Raw genomic sequence first — 19786 nt, 5'->3', positions numbered from 1 at the left:
GTAATGTGCTTTCTTTGCTGTTTGGATGTAATGCATACTCTGACTTCTCCGCAGGAAATGCAGTGAACGTGTGTCCTGTGCTGTTTGTGGTGATTTGGCTGCTTCCTCTCTCTCTAGGTGCTGAGAGATGGCGCTTATGGGGTTCCTCTCTGCCTGAGCATCGGGCCCTCTGGGCACTGGAAGAGCCAGCTCAGATCCTGGGCTCTGCGCCTGCACAAGCCTTCTCCTCCAGCCACTTCAGTCCAGCGGCTGAACTGCTTGTTTCCTCTTAATGATGGGTATTGGTAAGAACACTACGTCCAAATCCATGGAGGCTGGAAGTTCAACTGAAGGCAAATACGAAGATGAAGCGAAGCACCCTGCTTTCTTTACTCTTCCGGTAATTCTGTTGTTCCCTTCTTTCTCTCCCCTTGACTCTCAAGTACTTTCCGTATCGAATCAACATAGGATTAGCTTTAATACTCCTCTGTTTTCCCTGAAGGTTAAGGCATCTGAGAACCAAATGCTTTTCACGGGAGCTAGTCTTTGGGAACCCTGTTGGCTGACTCTGGTTTTGGCTCTGCTGTGTGGAGTCACCTGATGGGATTAACTCCAGGAAGGAAACACACACTGTTGTGAATGTTGTAAAACCAGCCCCATGCTTACTGTGTACTGGAGGATGCTGAAAGCTTAATTCTCCCTCTAAAACTATGTTCTAATGAAATAACCAGAAACCCAACTTCAGACTTACCTTGCAAGGTAGAAGAATGAATGAATGAATGACTCACCACTTGGAACCCCAAAAGTCCATGGTTTATATTATGGCAGCAGCATCCAAAATGTAGTTTTACCTGAACAAGTGTTACCAGTTAGAGAAGGCTGATAACACACATTTGTTATAGTCAATGCTGATACTTTTCCAGATGCAGAATTATGATTTGATGTGTATAAAGTTACCTAAAGTGTTGGTTCAAAAAAGGAAAAAGCTCTTTAGAGAAAACATCCCTCCAGGTGTTTTTCTTTTAATACTGGAAATGAGGTTCAGGGCAAGAATATCATTCTAGGATTCCCTAAAGCATGGTCCTGGAATTTGCCTCACTGTGGCATTATTCTGCAAGAAGAGTGTGAACATGTATCCTTAAGTACATTGACTTGACTGGCATTCACATTTTGATTTTTTACCCTATTGATTCACAGAGAGGTGTCCCATTGGTTTTATAACTGGCATCACTGTTTTCTTTCTTCCTATAAAGTGAAATTTTTAAACTGGATTTTCTATTGTGTTGAAGGCTTAGGGTTACTATTTTCTGGAGGCAGAGGCAAATTGGTTTTCCAAGTTTAAATGAGATCATCTTTAAAGAGTGAAAAAGGAAGCCTTCATGCCTGAGTGTTGATTTGTCTGTCCTGCTGCCTGAGAGCCCAGCAGACCATTCCACCCTTACTATCCACTTGACATGAACACGAGCTTGCCTTCTCCACCCCCCCCCCCCCCTGTAATTATGGGTAAGAGTTTTAGGTTGATTTGTTTTCATACTCAAATTATGAACTTTGCAGTTAGTTGAATCCACAGCATATACTGTACGTTTTCATATTTATTCCCTGTTTTGATTTCCTTCTACCTTCCTATTCCCTCACTTTTCATTAAAAAAAAAAAAAAAAAAAAGAAAAAACCCACACCACAAAAACCAAAACACTGGGGATCCCTGGGTGGCTCAGCAGTTTAGCACCTGCCTTTGGCCCGGGGTGTGATCCTGGAGTCCCAGAATCGAGTCCCGCGTCAGGCTCCCGGCATGGAGCCTGCTTCTCCCTCTGCCTGTGTCTCTGCGCCTCTCTCTCTCTCTCTCTCTCTCTCTCTCTATCATGAGTAAATAAATAACATCTTAAAAAACAAAACAAAACACTGTGTGTGAACGGTCACTACCTTTGTCTTTGTACATCTGAAAATAACTATTTTGCTGTCAACTATTGGGTGAACCTCTGTTAATTACACACTAGAGTTTTTCAGTATCTTTGTTTCTCTTTAACTGCTTTCTCATGGTTTGGGTATCTTTTTCTAGTGCTAACTTCTGGATGGATTCCCTGCTGTTATTTTCCAGTTTATTAATTCCTGGTGGACAGTCATGTGTTTATGTTGAATTTTTGTTGCAGGGATTATAATTCTTATTTCTATTTGGTTCATGCCTGCCTATTTTTCGTTCTTAATTTGTATGTATGTGTTTGTGTTGTTTAAAAATGTTTCTTCATGTAAGTCACTGAGGGACCCTAGTACTTTTTTTTTTTTTTTTTTAGGATTTAAAAAAAAAATTATTCATGAGAGACATAGATGAGAGAGAGGCAGAGACATAGGCAGAGAGAGAGAAGCTGGCTCTGTGCCCGGAGCCCAATGTGGGACTTGATCCCGGGACTCCAGGATCATGCCCTGGGCCAAAGGCAGATGCTCAACAGCTGAGCCACCCAGGTATCCTTCTAGTACTTATTTTAAAGTAATTCTTCAATTGTTCTCTTTTTATCTGACAAATCTCTTCTGAGATTTTCTTCCCTCTGTATACCCCCCCCCCCCATTCCCCCACTTGTGTTGCTGTGGTTTCTCATTCTCCCTTCCTGGTCCCAGTCCAGAACTGGGTTTTAACAGCAAAGATCTAACTCTCTGCCTCAGTGGTGTCAACCACGACATGACCTGCTGGACCCTAGCTCTGAGCACTGGACCTGGTTCTCATCCCCTTTGTTGGGGGTGGGGGCAAGTCCCTGTCTCCCCACTGGTGCTGAGGGCTGCCTGACTAAGGCTGCCAGGCTCAGAGCCTCATGGGGCCCAGTGTCAGCCTATTTGTTGTTTCTTGTGACAAAGTTTTATCTGTTTTGGGGTTTCCTCCTCTACCATTATTTATAGGAGTGGGCTGGGAAGTACTGTTCCTCAAAGCATTAGCTTCCAGATCCATCTTCACTAGGAGTCCCTCCAAGTACATGGAAGCTGAGAACATGGACATGATGTGTAGTTGTGTGTAAATATAATGTGAATATAAAGTTGGTTTAACAGTACAGCGGTTTCTTTCGGGAATTTGCAGAATTTTTCGCCTTGTGTTGGGCTGTAATGGTAAGCGTCAAAAAGGAGTGGGAAAGAGTAATAGAGTTGGCCTCATGGGATCAAGTTGCCGGCAGGAGAGAAATGCCAGGGAAGGAGGCCAGGAAGGGTCAGCACATGAACCACCAGGATGACTTGGAAGCAGGGATGTCAGGAAGTGTGTTCACACAAACTCCTGTGGAGCTTATGAGAAAGCAGACGGCAAGAAGGAAAACAGCAGAAGGAAAACAGATGAACAACAAAAGTCTGTCAAAGAATGTTTGTAAAGAAATAGTTGATGTGATTGAATTTGGGGTTATAGAAAGTTTTGATAGGAAATATTTTGTAATAAAAATAGGAACACTGTACTGCCCATATTTAATCAGTAGTGAGATTGCTGTCCCTCAGAAAACTTAGAGTGAGATAGAAGACCGTTTTTGCATGGCTTGCTTGTTAACAGGACAGTCTAGTGGCTAGAGAGGAGGTAGTCTCTCCACTGTCCAACTGGTAGGATTAGGCTGCCTCTCTGCTCTTGGGATGTTCATCTGTGTCTCCCTATTCCTCATTTGGCCCACGAGTCTAGACAGTAATTTCATAGAATGGCAACCTTAGAGCTAAAAGTAGCCATAGAACTCTCTTAGTGGTTCTGTGGGAAGGTGAAATGCACATAAGTGTTTAGTTCGTACTGTATGTTAAGTAAAGTTCACATCTGTTGGATCACACAGTCTCTTGGCCCAGCTAGCTCAGCTCTGGGTGAGTAAGGCAGGAGCTGCACACAGACAACACTGGTGACAGGTACAGTATACATTGATCTTCTGAGTTTGACAGATGTTCCTGAGCATGGTCTTAAAAAAAAAAAAAAAAAGGGAGTTGGGATGGGTGGTGATTGAGCTGTTGTAGCTGCTGCTCTGGTGGGAATAAAAAGTGGAAGAGGAGGCTTGGTGTCTTCTTGCCTCCAGCTCCTTGTCACTGTAAGCATCTGGTGACCTTGGTGATTCTTATTTCTCTCTCTCTCTCTTTTTTTTTTTAAAAAAAAAGCTTTTATTTATTCATGAAAGATACACACAGAGAGAGAGGGGCAGAGACACAGGCAGAGGGAGAAGCAGGCTCCATGCAGGGAGCCTGATGTAGGACTCCATCCCGGATCTCCAGGATCACACCCTGGGCCAAAGGCAGACACTAAACCACTGGGCCACCCAGGGATTCCTGACCTTGGTGATTCTGATTATGTTTTTGTTTTCTCTTGTCCTTAGAGCATGGCCCCTCAATGCACTGGAAAATGGTATTTCTTTTTCTCTAGAGCTGTGCTGCCTGATACGGTAGCTGCTAAGCCACATATGGCTACTTAAATTCATTAAAATGAAAATCTAAAATTCACTCCCTCAGTTGCACTGATCAAGTCCCCGATAGTCACACAAGGCAACTGGTTAGCCCATCTCTTTTTACTTGCTGGTCACGATCTTGCTAGATGCTAAGATGAAGGCTCTTATTTTCATATTTGCTTTGGAATTAGAAATTAGGGCTTAGGCTGTGGGCTATTCTGGTGCTAGAGACTGGTGCTCTGGAGTGCAGGGAACTGGGACAGCAGGAATCAGCTGGCTGCTCCTCAAACCAGTTTTGGGAGAGGGTTTGCTGTTGCAGGTTGCCAAGGGTAGGAGGGTGGGTTTTGGTGGCCATGTGCTGGGGATTTTATCATTGGAGATCTTTTGCATCCTATGTTGGATGAGAACTTCCTCAAATGTGGCAGAAGCTGATTTTTTTTTTTTTTTTTTTTTAAGAAACTCAGCATGGAAAGGGAGTCAGGATTTCTTCATCTTTTATTTATTTTTATTAGAGAGTGCATGCAAGTGTGTGAGTGGGCGTAGGGAGGGAAAGGGAGAGATACTATTAAGCAGGGTCCATGCCTAGTGCCATGCCTGATGACACAGGGCTTGATCTCAGGACCCTGAGATCATGACCTGAGCCAAAATCAAGAGTCGGACACTTAACCCACTGAGCCACTCAGGCATTCCTGAAGTTAGTTTCTTTGAACAAAGTAAAACAAAAATCCATGACAGTACTTTAAAAAGAAAAAGAATAAATTCATGTGTAGAAGAAGAGTGATGAATAGATCACATTTGAGAACAAGAGCTTTGCAAAGCTCTAGCATTCGCAGAAGTTAGATTGTGTGATCAGAGTTGATATTAAATAAGAGAAACATAACAAAAGATCTCCTTATCCCACAGGAATCTTGTTAGGCAAATTTGTGTGCTTTTAAAGGCAAATAGGAAATGTGTAATATGAGTGAAGGTCAGGTGGCAAGAAATTAGAACCAGAAAAATAGCAAAAAGTCTTGAAGAACTGTTATACCCAAAGTTCTTAGGCCAGGAACGACAGCCAGAACAAGGTCTGCAGTTCTGTGTGGGGAGCTCTTGTGTCATCTGAACTTGGAGGGGGTGTCAGGGGAAACCAAGTTAATAGCCTGAACTTAATGTTGGCAGAGGTCCACCTATAGTACAGCCCGTTTCAGCACGTCGGCGTTGTAGTGCCAGGTTCATAGCTGGCAGTAGTGTTTAAGGTTCCTTAAGGTTTTGTGTCTTCCTCTTCTAATTGACCCTGTGAGACTATTGGGATCTTCTCTCTTGAGGTTCCAAAAGTACATCCTTTAGTCTGGAGACATTAGGGGTCTGGACTGAGGAGTAGCTTCATTAGGTTCAGTTCTATGGAAGGGTGGGAGAAAAATTCCTCATTCATACAAATCCATAATTTGTTTCCCTTAGCTTATTTTCTTCAGAACCATATAATGGTAGGAACCCATCATGCTCCCAGTGGGTGGGCACCACACAGACTTGGTAACAAGCTGCTACAGCCCAGTAGGAGAGAGATGGCAAGTCTGCAATCAAACCCTAAGTGTCAGGGTTTGAATTCAGCATGATGTGCTGTGAGAGCACCCTTGAGGGATCCCTGCCCAGCCATGTCTATAAGAGTGGGCCTGGCCTGTTGGAGATTCTCAGGGGAGATGACCTCAAGGTCCTGAAAAATGTCTCAGTAAAGCAGGTCAAGAGGAGGAAGACCTAGGGCCATTCAGCTGGAGAAGAGCATGGCCATGTCCTCTTCTGTCAGCCAGGGCACAGGTCCTGCTGCATTAGTGCAGAGTGACTAGCTGAAATATGCTCTAAATGCTGTTTGCGTTGGCATCTTGTAGCACAGAAAACCGTTTCCTAAGTTACTAGGTAGGAGAGGCTTGTAAGAGGGTCATGCACAGGTTCTCTAATGTTCAGGTTTGTGCTGGGGCAGTCCTGGCTTGGATCTCTTGTTCTGTATACACATCGATCCAGTTTCCCTGTACTCCTACAAGGGTCCTGGTTTGGATAATAAATCTTATGGTGACCTTGATTACAACCAAACATAACTATATCAAATAGCTGAAAACATTTTAGCTCTTTCAGAGAAACTTTTAGAAAAGTCTTCCATGTGGTTAGACTTTTTTGTGTGTTGTCTGAAAACACGAAAAACCCTGCTCATACATGTTCACATTAGGAAATGTGGAAAATAAAGCAAGGCATTTAAAAGGGAATATTTCTGAATTGGAAGGTTATGAAAGTGATCAGAAAGTATAGTTGGGTCGCTTCCCTTCCACTTTGTAGTTAAAGTCAGTTTTTCTCTTCTGTAGATTTATGCCAGATTTGACCACTTCTGTAATCCAGCAAACTAGAAAAATGGAGGGCTTTCCTTATTGGCTATTGACTTGGGGGATTTTATCAGCATCAGTAAAGACATCATCCTTGTCTTTCAGGTTCTTGGTAAAGGAAGGAAAGTTGAAACCTTAAATAGAAGAAGATGATGGATTGTGAGAAAGCCTATACATAAAAGAAAGGAGGTCATGATAGAGCAGTCCGATAAAGAGCCCTGGTCCAGCCAGACGTATTGGGTCAGGGGCCAGCAGCTCAGAGTCGAGCTGTGTAAGACTGCCACTCTTTTCTCTTTCCTGTTCCATCTCTCCTCCCTTTCCTCCCTTCTCTTGCCTCTTATTCTTGAAAAGAAAGGATCTTGGCAGACATGGGGAAGGGTGGGCAAAGAATTCATATAAGAGTAGCTGTGATGGGACACCTGGGTGGCTCAGCGGTTGGGCTCCTGCCTTGGGCTTGGGGCCTGATCCCTGGATCTGGGATCGAGTCCCACATGGGGCTCCCTGCAAGGAGCCTGCTTCTCCCTCTGCCTATGTCTCTGCCTCTCTCTTTCAGTCTGTGTGTCTCATGAATTAATAAATAAATCTTTAAAAAAAAAAATGGCTGTGATTCCTCAAAGCCTCTAACCTTGTGATGGCAGATTTGAATAGGCTCACCTTCAGCAGTGAAAAGAAGGCAGAAGATTTGTTGCAAATGTTTCTGTTTAAAAGCCAGCATGGAAGCATAGAAGACATAAGAAGACTCATTCTTATGAGTTAAATGCCGGGTGCCATGGAGTCTCTTCTTGTGCATCCTAAAATAGAGGGCTCTGAGTCGTTAGATCTTAAAACCCAAAGTCTCAGCTGGATGGTAATAATAAGTATCTTAGGAAATGTTCTCTTTCTGAAGAATAATTAGATCTTGGGATCGACAACGTGTAATTCTGAGAATGGTCAGATGAGGAAGAGAGTGTTTGCTGCAGTTTCCCAGGAGAGTTGGTTTAATTCCATTCTTCTGTAGGAGCTTGAATCTACTGCAGAGTGGCCATGATTAGGGAGGGAATGCTCTTAACAGGTCAAAATTGAATAGCCAAGACAAGCAGCCTTTTCTGTTTAAAGTATCAGTTGGAAAGGGGGGATCAGTTGATACATGCTTTGAAGTAAAAACCCTGAAAAAATGCTGAAAAAATGGGATGCAAATTATTTTGATGCATGGTATGAGAGATTCCTTCCCTTCTTTCTTTCTAGAGTTTTTCTTAAAAATTAATTTAAAAGGGGCACTTGAGTGGCTCATTTGGTTAAGGGTCTGCCTTTGGGTCAGGTCATGATCTGGGTCTTGGGATTGATCCGGTGGCAGGCTCTCCTGGCTCAGTGGAGAGTAGGCTTCTCCCTCTCCCTCTGGCCCTTCCCCCTGTTCATGCTTTCTCTCTCTCAAATAAATATTAAGAAAAATAATTTTAGGGATGCTTGCATGGCTCGGCGGTTGAGCATCTGTCTGCCTTTTGCTCAGGTTGTGATCCCAGGGTCCTGGGATTGAGTATTGGGCTCCCAGTAGGGGGTCTGCTTCTCTCTCTGCCTATGTCTCTGCCTCTCTCTGTGTCTCATGAATAAGTAAATAAAATATTTTAAATATTTATCTTAAAGGTTCTTATTTTTAAGTAATCTTTATACCCAAGGTGGAGCTCGAACTCACAGCCCTGAAAATAAGAGTTGCATATTCCATTGACTGAGCCAGCCAGGTGCCCTATTAAAAATTAATTTTTATGCTCTCGTTTCAGATAGTATTTAGTATTTCAACTTTTTTCTTTTTTTAAAGATTTTATTTGAGATAGAGCACGTACTCATGAGTGGGGGGAGGGCAGGAGGAGGGGGAGAGGAAGACTCCCCGCTGAGCCTGGTGCAGGGCCTGCCTGGGCCTTGATCCCAGGACCCTGAGATCACTACCTGAGTGGAGGTCAGATGCTTAACCAACTGAGCCACCCAGACACCCCTAGTATCTTAGCGTTTAATTTAAATAAAACTTTGGTAGTTTATTTAAGAGAGTGCATGTGCTTGTGAGTTGGGGGGGAGGTGAAGATGGAGAGGGGAAGAGAATGTTAAGCAGGCTCCACACCCAACACCGGGCTTGATCTCTTGACCCTGAGATCACGAGCTGAGGTGAAATCAAGAGTTGGATGTTCAACCCACTGAGCCACCCAGGCACCCCTGAGCTTTGGTAGTTTTAAATGAGAGATGATCGTAATTAAAAAATTAGGACACAGTTTGGTATAAATGATGACAATAACAGAGTCGGTGCAGTCTCTTCCTAGAGAAGGTTTATGAAGTTGATGAGTGTTTCGGCTGATTGTCTCCTTTGTGTGTGGTCAGATCCACAGAATCTGGGCCTGAAAGCACACCCTGTCTATTGTGTTTTTTTATTTTTTTATTTTTTTGAGGCTTGCTTTGTGCTCCAAGCTTTACCAGATGTGACAGGAGTGCAGCAGAAGCAGTTGCCCAGGCTTCCCCTTCCCCTTCCCCACCACCAGTGCCATCCCTGTGGCCACTGCGTTCTTCAGATCCTCACATCAGTCTGGGTCTTTGTTCTCCCTGCCTCCCGGCCTTGTTCCTTTCCAAGCCCTGTCTGTCATTCCTGCCCATGTCCTAGACTACTTAAGATTTTTTTTTTTCTAGGCTCTTATACCTCCTGAACCTTTTACCTCTGAATTTTCTGTTCACTCCTAACCTGTATTTACCTAAGCTAGGTAGCCAGGATTCCTGGCTTTGACAATGAGAGGTAAGGTATTTCAGATTGATTTCTTTACTATAATCTAAGTCCATAATTCTGATGGAGAAAAGACTCCTTTCCTGTTAGGATTTGATACAGTACTTGAGGAGGAAGGTAAGCGATAGGAGGTTGACCCAGTGCTTCTTTTCCCCACTACCCTGATTTTACCTGTTCTAAAGCATCCACGTTTCTCCTCAGGCTTCATGGTACAAATGTGATGTTGGAATAAAATGGAAGTAGCAAGAAAACCGAGGTGTTCTTTATCTTTTTTTATGGTTCACTTAGGTTTCTTTTCTGTCGTTTCATTATTTGTATAACTTCTTTATTTACAAGAGAAGTATGTTCACTGTGGGATTAGAAACTATGGAATGATGTCATGAGAGGAAAAACAAATGTTTGTAGAATCCTATCAACCAGAAAAACAGTATGCTATTTTGGTGTATTTCTTTCTAGAGATTTGAAACAAATAATTTGGGAGTTCTTTTACAAAATTCTGTTGTATGCACACACTGCTTTATAAAGTTCACTAACTTTGTATTCTATCCTGGCATATTGATGCCTTTGAACATAATTTGGAATTGTGACATAATAACAAATTGTGGATCTGACTTTTGCACCTTCATTGGGACCTTGGGTTGTTTCTCAGTGTTTGCCAGAGTAAATATTAGCTTAATTCATGTTAACATTATTGCAAAACATATTAGTTTTGAATATTAATGAAGTGGAACACTTTTTTCTTGTGTTCCTTGGCCGTTCACATTCTTTGTGAATCTGTCTACCCCACCCCTTTTATCTATGTTGAGCTATACCAATGGTCAGAAATGCCACAGACCTATTAGAAGTCATGTCTAAACAATTGAGCCACATAGGCATCCTGATACCTCTGTTCTTTAAACACACTTTAATTGTAGAAATGGATACTAGAGGAAATAATCAAGTGTGTGTGTAGGAGGGTAAAAATCGTGCTACCCTCTTTTTAAAAAAATAGATAACAGTTAATTTGGGGTACTTCATTTTTACTTTGAAAATAAGTATAAAATGGCTCCTTAGCTACTGGATGTATGAGAGTGGTGGGTGATTTATACCCCACCCCAGATAGGTTCTGAACCTCTGATCAGAGGCATGGGATTTTCCAGGTCCCTGTACCCTTCACCTTACTGGTGTCCACAGCTGCTGGTTCACACTGTCACTCTCATTCACTGACAGTTTAAACTGATATTGCTGCGATACTGACCCTCGTCATGACACTCTTCTGCTATTGCTCCTGTCTCTCCTGCTTCCTATATATTGGGCCATTTCAGGATTACTGTTTAGAAACCAGCATTTTAGCATTATTATCTTTGTTTACTGGAAATAAAACACATGAGTAAGAAAGATGTGTTTACTGAGCAGTGGACCTACCCTCCTACACAAAGACAACATGAGCCCTGCAAATTGGGAATAAGCCATCAGCTGGACAAATGTAGGCAGAGAAAAGCTGCTTGGTTCACAGCTGATGGAGTGATTATACGTTATTGGTTTGGCAGAAAAAAATTAAAGCCATCAAGTCTGTTTTCAGATAGTTTTGGGGGGGAGAAAGGACATCTTGTTCCCAAAAATAATGTGTGTGTTTTTTTTTTTTTTAAATAAACACTAGATCAGTTTCCTAAGATGAAAGATTCCAAGATCCTGTTATCTGCCATGCTATTATTAACACAAAATAAAACCTGCCTTATTATATTTAAGAAGCTTTCCCAGTCATATTTTCTCAGTTGAAATAATATTTAGAGATTCAAAAATATGAAGCTTTGATAGTATCAGCAACATTATTTTTATCCTTTTCTCTTAAAGTCAGTGCTTTTCCTGAAGAACAGATTTTAACGTCTAATTTTTAAAAATTTCCCGTTGAAAAAACATACAGATCATCAGAATAGCTAATTTAATAGACCAGAGGAAACAGTAAAACCAGTGTTGTTTTTTCAGTAGTGTTTGGTCATTTTCTGCACACACACACACCGTGGAGGCAGCAGGTCAGAGGGCACCCTGGTGGGCATGTCCCCATCTCCTGTCAGCTTTGCTTCTCTGGTGCCAGATCCCCCTCTCCCTTCGGTAGGAACTTGGTTCATCCCCCGCTTGCTCCACAACACCCCCCTGCCTTCCAGGCTTGTTTACATTGCCCCAGGATGTTGTTGGAGTGCTGGAGCTAGACATGTTCTCCCTTTGGGGATGAGGGTGGCACAGGTAAAGGGCAGCAGTGCAACTCTGGAACAGGAAGCTGATGGGGATGGAAGGTGGGCTCTGAGGTCCCTGGGGATGGCTTGACCTGTGAAAATATGTTAGAGATCATGGTTAGGTTATTTAGTTCAATAATATTTATAGTTAAGTAAACATCTCGCACTGGCCTGGTAAAGGAAGTGATTGATTTTTGTGAATCAGACACCTTTGGATTGGCTTACAAATCCAAACTGGCCCTTGTACCAGTTTATTTCTCTGCCCTTCCCTGCACCAGTCTACTTGGGGACATTCACCCAGGCACCTAGGTAATTGAACTCACAGTAGCCTGGATACTTTCCCACCTGCCCGGCACCTACCCTGAGCAGCTGTGATGCTGTGCTCCCATCTGGGCAGGCTCCGGGGCCATTAGGGCCACATCCTTGCTCTCTCCTGAACCAGACTACCTTATCCAGAACACTGTCTTCAGTACCCAGTAGCAGCCTCTGTTCCCATCGCCGTGCCCTTTACTGCACCTCACCCTTCCACTCTCCCATTGCCATCTGAGTGGCCTGTGCTTGGCGCTGCTCCGTGGCTCCCTGCTAGGGCCTTGTATCCTGTCAGAATTTCTTAGCCTGACCCCCCACTCCAGGCAGCGCTCTTGGAGGAGGTGCAGGACTGCCTCTTCATTGCCTGGGCACAGCAGGTGCACCAATGGAGTTCATCAAGTGAATATGTGAGCCTTTGCCTGGGCTGGGAAGCATTCGCATCTTTTGGTACTTATCTCCTAGTGAGTGTGTATATGGAATAAGTCCAAAAAGGCGTGGGAATTAATAAATCCTGCCAAAGTCTCCTGTTTGGTGCCAGCATATGAATTTTAAAAAGTCATCGAGGTGAAATTCACACAAATTAGCCATTTTAAAGCGAACGATTCAGTGACATTTAACACATTCACAGTGTTGTGCAACCATCACCTCTGCCTAGTTCCAAAATCTTTTCATCACCCTGAAAAGAAGCCCTGCGCCCACGGAGCAGTTGTTCCCTGCGGCGGCTGGCTGTGAATGCAGATGAAGGTGAGTTCTAGCCAGGATAGGACTTTGGATCAGATCTGGGTTTCTTTGATGACTTAGTAACTGAGCATTATTGTTACAAGAGAGTTCATCCTGAGTGTGTGTACGTCTTGGCGTCTCTGTGGGCTGAGCACTGCTGTGCTAGGACTTGGAGCATGGTTCTAATAGTAAGTTAGAGTTTCCTGTTGTGGACCTGAACTTGGCTGGGAAAGTCCATCTTGCTGGCAGCTGGTTTTACGGGCAAACAAATGCCCCAAACCCAGGTAACTTGTGTAAAAAGCTATCACGTGACTTAAGAGGTAGTTCTGGAAATCTTTATCTGTAGAGCCACAAGGAAATACTGCCCTGGTAGAGCTCTCTGGCATACTTTAAAATTAGCCTCACACTTGGGTTATTAACCTGTATGAAAAGTTTAATTTTTCACTGATTTCTTCAACTGTTAAAAAACAAATGGATTGAAGGGTGTTTGGACCTCCTCAGTTTGAGCTATGCTGCTTATTATTAGATCTTTAGTCTTTATAATTTCTTCACCCTTGTAAAAAGAAGTTGTCCTCATTATAGGAAATTCCCAAAATAGAGAAGGAAAAAAAAGGTGAAAATGGCCTCACTGATTAAAGATAACCATGGTTAATATTCTGGTGGACACCTTTTTTATTGTTTGTTTAAAAAAGCAGCATACAAATAACATACAAACACATGCCGATTATAAAAGACCGAAATGTTAAAGGAGGATTGGGAGTGAAAAAAATCAAAGGAGTGCTTGTACCTAGGGCAACCTTCCTATTCTTGGTCTGGGGCCTTTCTGCATCCTTTCCCAAGTGTTCAAACAGGCAGACTTAGAATTTTTTTTTTAAAGCATAGTTAGGATAATTCTAGACTTACTGTTTTATGACTTTTTCAAGAAAAAGTATTTTTTGGGAGTTCTTTCCTTGTCAGCAGGAAAGAACTTTTTTCTTTTTTAATGGCTTTTTAATCTTTTTCACTAACTTTTTTTTTTTAAGATTCTATTTATTTATTCATGAGAGACACAGAGAGGCAGACACAGGCAGAGGGAGAAGCAGGCTCCATGCAGGGAGCCTGAAGTGGGACTTGATCCCAGGACCCTGGGATTCATGCCCTGAATCAAAGGCAGACGTTCAACCTGAGCCACCCAGGCGTCCCAACATTAATTTTGAAATGGATATCCCATAATCTCACGATGTTTGTATTTATTTTTTTCTTCATTGGTTTAATGTCTTTTTTTTTTTTTAATGAACGTTTGTTTCCAGGGATTCAGCATTTTAAGTATCAGTCATCAGTTTTTTTTTTTTTTATATCAGTTATCAGTCTTGAATGCATATACCATTTGCGTGCATATTCCTGGAAGATAAGTTTCTATGAGTGCTACTGCTTGATCCAAGAAAATGCCCCTTTTCTTCTGGTCCTAAATTACCCTCCACAAGGGGCCGCAAGGTAGCTTTCTCCCTACACCCTGGTCAACACTGGATTCATCTTTTAAGATATCCCCCTAATCTATGTTAAAAAAAAATGAAAATTTCTAAAAATTTCCTTTCTATAATTTTAGATGCGGTTGAACAGCTTATCATGTGTTTTAGATATTTAAATTTTTTCCTGTGAGTTTGTAGACCTCTGTCATTTGCCCATTTCCTGTGGATTGTTTTATTGATTTGTGGGTGTTCTTTATAAACTATTGATGCCGACCTTTGTGGCTAGACCTTTTAAGCCATCACTCATCTTTTTCTTCTTTTCAGTATATTTTACAATACCAGATTTTAAACTATTTTTTAAGATTTATTTATTTATGATAGAGAGAGAGAGGCAGGCAGAGACACAGGAGGAGGGAGAAGCAGGCTCCATGCTGGGAGCCCGACGTAGGACTCGATCCCGGGACTCCAGGATCACGCCCTGGGCCAAAGGCAGGCGCCAAACCTCTGAGCCACCCAGGGATCCCCAGATTTTAAACTTTTTATGTACTTGTCGATTTTTCTCTGTACCTTAAAAATGCAGTTGTGCTATTATTCATGCATAGTTATTTTCAGCATTAATTTTTCAAGATGGGTTCCTAGAAATGGAGCCATTTGGCTAAGAGTAAAATATTTTAAGATTTTTGCTACAGGCTTCCAGGACCTAAGATGATTCCATGTGCCTCACCAGGGCACGCATAAGGGTTGGTAATCTGCAGGTTCCCAGGGGTTCGCCTCCACTCTTCAGAATGAGTTCTGCTTGGGCAGCCTTGGTGGCGCAGCGGTTTAGCCCTGCCTTCAGCCCAGGGCCTGATCCTGGAGACCTAGGATCGAATCCCACGTCAGGCTCCCTTCATGGAGCCTGCTTCTCCCTCTCTCCCTCTCTCCCCCTCCCCCTCCTCTTCTGTATCTCATGAATAAATAAATCTTTAAAAAAAAAAAAAAAAGTTCTCCTTACCTTGAGGGCCCAGAAACTAGATTGTGTCAGTATGAATAGCCCCAGGCCACCTGTTCAGTGCCACCTGTTAATGCCTGCATGTACCAGGAGGCTAGTTTGTATAGTAACCAATGATGGGAAATGTCAGCATCTTAGGCGATCAGGATTGCGGAGTTGCAGGTGGGGAGGGGGGCGGGCAGACATGCCACAGCACAGAGTTGTCATCATGTGATTTGGGAGAGATCATGACCAAGGCAGCTCAGGATACTTCTCCCTCCCTCAGACACAGCTTTGGCACCCAGCCAGGCCTCCTTGGCCTTGGAGGGTGCTGCAGGCCCTGCTTCCCTGCTTTCTGTGGGTGCTCCAGTTCGGGCCTCCTCTTGTGGGACTCGTGGTATATTTCTCCCCTGTCAGAAGCACACACACAGTTGCTGATACAGTGCACACGTGCCCAGAATTTCCTTTAAGAAAACTAGAAACTTGGCTGATTTGGTAGGCAAAAAATGCACAGCTTGTGTCTGTTAGAAAAATTACAGAAGGCGTCTGGGGAGAATGTTTCTGTGCAGTGCAGTGCATGATATACATTGAAACAGCCTGTAAATGATTTTGTTTCTCGGCAGGTGGTGATAAATGGAGGTGCCACGTCCAGCGGTGAGCAGGACAATGAAGACACTGAGCTCATGGCAATCTACACGACAGAAAATGGCATTGCAGAAAAGGTACCTCCTTGCTCCAGCCTCTCCTGTTTCCCAGGCCCCCTGCAGGGTGTGGCTATCCTTCCTGGGGGCTTGTGTCAACCCTCCTGAGAGGGTGTGTTCTCTTCATGGTGGAAATGGATGAGGAGTAGCAGTGACTAATTTTTAATTGTCTTGATGGCAATTAAGGTGAGACCTATATAGAAGTCTTTCTTTTTTAAAGGCCTCAGCCAGTATGCTGAGGATGAGGTGGTTCAGAGTTGGATTCTGGACTCAGGTCTGGTTGCTAATGTGACCCAGATCCCGAGGGAGTTGCTTAAGCTCTCTGGGCATCAGTTGCTTCATCTCCAAAATGGGAGGAAAAAATTGTCGAGGTTTAAACAAAATAATAACAAAGGTAATATTAGTGTTGTGCCTTGTACGTACTCTGTTGCAGTGAATGAGAATAAAAGAAGCCAGTAGATAGCTTACTTAGACTGTGACAATGAACAGAAAGATAGAAATCGCATGCTGAGGTGGGAGAAGTGTTTGTTTTGTTTTGTTTTACTTTGTATCAATCACTATGCCTATTACATGAAAAGTTTGATTCTAGGGTATTTCTAGATTGCATGGCAGCTCTAATACTTCTCAATTTCATTTGAGTTTTATTTGATAGACTTTTATTATTTTTTAGAGAGAGAGAGGAGGGCAGGGCAGAGGGGGAAGGAGAGAGAGAATCTTAGGCTCCATGATTGATCAGTGTGGAGCCTGACTTGGGCCTCGATCCCACGACCCCAAGTCACTATCTGAGCTGAAATCAAGAGCTGGATGCTTAAAAAATTGGGCTACTAGGCCACTCCTATTTGGTAGACTTTTAAATTTTAAAGCACATTTTATTTTCACTGTGAAAATCTACTAATTTAATCAGTTTTTGTAATGAAGCATTATATTCTAGAACCACTGTTGTACTTTTTTTATAGTAAGCTCTATACCCACTGTGGGCTTGAACTCACAACCCTGAGATCAAGAACTGCATGCTCTACTGACTGAGCCAGCCAGGTGCCCCTGGTTGTACTTTAGTTAATGTGCACTAAATATTCTAGAAAGTTGATACATGCAAATATAGTACCCAGCTTAGGAATTAGCACCATAAATTTATAGTGTAATCACTAAAACGATAAAGAACAAGGAGACTATATTGAAATTCTGGAATATGTGTAGTTTCTTTTTTTTTCCATTTTGGCCATCTTGACCAATATTGCTTTTTGGTTGAGGTATTATAAATTTGGTCAACTGATTATAAATTTTATGGAGGCCAATTAGACATGTTGAGATGTTAAAATTCCTGTGGTATTGGATTCTGAGGTGCTCCTCAGAGTGCAGGAATTGAAGTAGCGGCTTTTGACATGTTGACATGTGAGTGCCTACCTCTGCAGCTGAGACACAGCCCACAGAGATGGATCTGGGCAGGGAGCGACCAACTTGCCTCCTTGGGTCTCAGCATCCGAGTGGTATATCTTGTAGTCCACTTCTGAATTCACAGCCTTGTTAGCAGTATCCAATTTATGCATACTGGGTCCTTTATCAGAATTTCCAGGGTATAGGCTGTCATGATTTTAGACTTCCATTATCCAGGAAATGATGATCATCTTTTGAAATGAATAGCAAGGAGCATTAACACTCAAGGCTTTTTAACATCTATAGCAGTACTTTTTACTGATGGCTAGTGAACTATTGTCTCGTTTATGCTAGACACTTACTTACCTGTTTGAAAATCTTTTTCACTGTCTAAACTTTGATACATTAGTATTTCCTTGGATGCTAGTGATATAGGATATCTTCCTGTTTAACTGGCTGATTTTATGAAATGACAAGTTTGGAGAGAAGAGCTAAATGATGTATTGAATGTATTGAATGATGCTAAATGGTCCAGGCTTTGGGCTGTATGATTCAAAGAGCGGGTCACATTTAGCCCTCACCGAAACCCGATTAGAGAGGTGCTACCACTGTCTCTGTTTTAGAGAAAAAGAAAATGAAATTTCGGTCTTCTGCTGTCTTGAATTCATGCAAAGAAAACTTCATGCTGCCCTTTGGGATCTTGCCCTTTTCTTTTTTTAAATTTTTAATTTAATTGAGATAGAATGAGTGAGAGAGAAAGAGAGCGAGCAAGAGCGAGAGTGCACACACAAGCAGGGGGAGAGGGAAAAACCAGATCTCCATTGCAGGGAGCCTGATGTGGGGCTCAATCCCTGGACCTTGGGATCATGACTTGAGCTGAAGGTGAACATTTAACTGATTGAGCCACTCAGGCACCCCAGGGGTCTTGCTTTTTAGAGGGCATTGAAAGGCTGTCTCTGAATACCTGACTGAATTAACAATGAAACCTCGCAGGAGAGGAGGAGTAGGGGCCAGAGAAGGTCATCCCACATATATTCTCCATATTCATGTTTTCTTAATTATAGTGAGCTATTAGTTTTCAAATACTTATTTTATATAAAACTTCTGGTGTCTCGTAATACTCTTGAGCTCCTTATGATAAATGCTGGTTAATATGGTGTAAACTACAAGATACTCATCTTGGAATATACTCAAAGGGATTTATTTCTGAAAGGACCAGAAGGATAATGCCTTGAGTCATGAACCATGAATCTGTAAGATAGCACTGGGACCCACGCCCAGTACATTCTGAACTTGACCTCAGTACTATTGGGATTCTTCAGTGAGGGATGCTGAGGGAATTGAACTTTGTTTATAGTGAGGGTATTTGGAACAAGGATGAAGTAACTACAAGTAAATGGTTTAGAAATATCAGCATTTTGTTGTTTTACAGATTCCCCACAAAATATGTTTACAGAATCATGTGAAGTAGTTGCAGTGGTATTGGCAAATCACTGTTAATCACAATTTCAGAAAGTCAGTTTCTGGTAATTTCTAAAGAGCAGCCCTGTTTTTCCTGGGAGGCCATGTAGCATGGTGGCAAATGTAGTCTTCGTGTTCAACTCTTGACTCACTCACTCAGTCCCTCAGTGTCTCTACTCCCTCATCTGTAAAATGGGGTTATGACAACACGTAACTTCCCAGGGCCCTTGCACAGAGGACAGGAGAGTATAAAATAGCTTGAGGCTTTTAGGAAGCAGAGATTGCCAAAATGCGAAAACAGTCCCAAGTGAACTAGTTCACTTGCATAGTTCAATGTGTACCACTTGAATATCCCACCTGGCTTGGCACTGGGTTCTTTAGCTCCCCGTTGTTTCAACAGCTGTCACCAAGTTTGTTAAATAGAAGATCAACTTATTTCCATAATGTTGAAATTTATTTATTTATTCATGAGAGAAACACAGAGAAGCAGAGACACAGGCAGAGGGAGAAGCAGGCTCCATGCAGGGAGCCCGACGTGGGACTTGATCCTGGGTCTCCAGGATCATGCCCTGGGCTAAAGGTGGCGCTAAACCACTGAGCCAGGGATCCCTGGGTGGCGCAGCAGTTTAGCGCCTGCCTTTGGCCCAGGGCACGATCCTGGAGACCCGGGATCGAATCCCACATCGGGCTCCCGGTGCATGAAGCCTGCTTCTCCCTCTGCCTATGTCTCTCTCTCTCTCTCTCTCTCTCTCTCTCTCTCTCTCTCTCTCTCTCTCTGTGACTATCATAAATAAAAAAAAAAATTAAACCACTGAGCCATCCGGGCTGCCTTGTGTAATACAAACTTAAGAGAATAATTGAGACATACCTTTTTGTTGCTACTCTTTCATTCTCTGGTATTGATTGTGGCTTTGAAGAAATCAGGCCAGTTTTGTTTTCTTCTTTTTATCAGCACCTTGATCTTTTTGCCTGTATTTTGGATTCTTTATCTTTGATATTCAGTAACTTTACTTAGGTATGTTTTGATGTTGACCATTCTGAGTCAGGATTTTTTGGCACTTGGAGTATTTAGCATTAAAAGTCCAGTTACTCTAGGAAAGCTTTCTTGAATTCTGTCTTTATTTTTTGTTTTAGTCTGTTCTTTTA

General features: G+C 42.6%; 1 protein-coding gene across 8 annotated transcripts in view; it reads left to right on the top strand.

The window, feature by feature from the left end:
* SLC23A2 (solute carrier family 23 member 2) overlaps positions 1-19786 on the top strand; it is a 134830-nt gene that overhangs the window by 60882 nt on the left and 54162 nt on the right. For all 8 annotated transcript variants that reach the window (XM_041732687.1, XM_041732688.1, XM_041732689.1 and 5 more), the window contains 2 exons: positions 118-379; positions 15728-15826. In XM_041732687.1, the coding sequence (XP_041588621.1) occupies positions 272-379; positions 15728-15826 (207 nt within the window). In that variant the 5' untranslated portion in view covers positions 118-271. The remainder of the gene's footprint in view (positions 1-117; positions 380-15727; positions 15827-19786) is intronic.

This window comes from Vulpes lagopus, chromosome 18 (assembly GCF_018345385.1).
Source record: "Vulpes lagopus strain Blue_001 chromosome 18, ASM1834538v1, whole genome shotgun sequence".
Taxonomy (NCBI): Eukaryota; Metazoa; Chordata; class Mammalia; order Carnivora; family Canidae; genus Vulpes; species Vulpes lagopus.
This window is presented reverse-complemented; position numbering and strand designations above follow the sequence as displayed.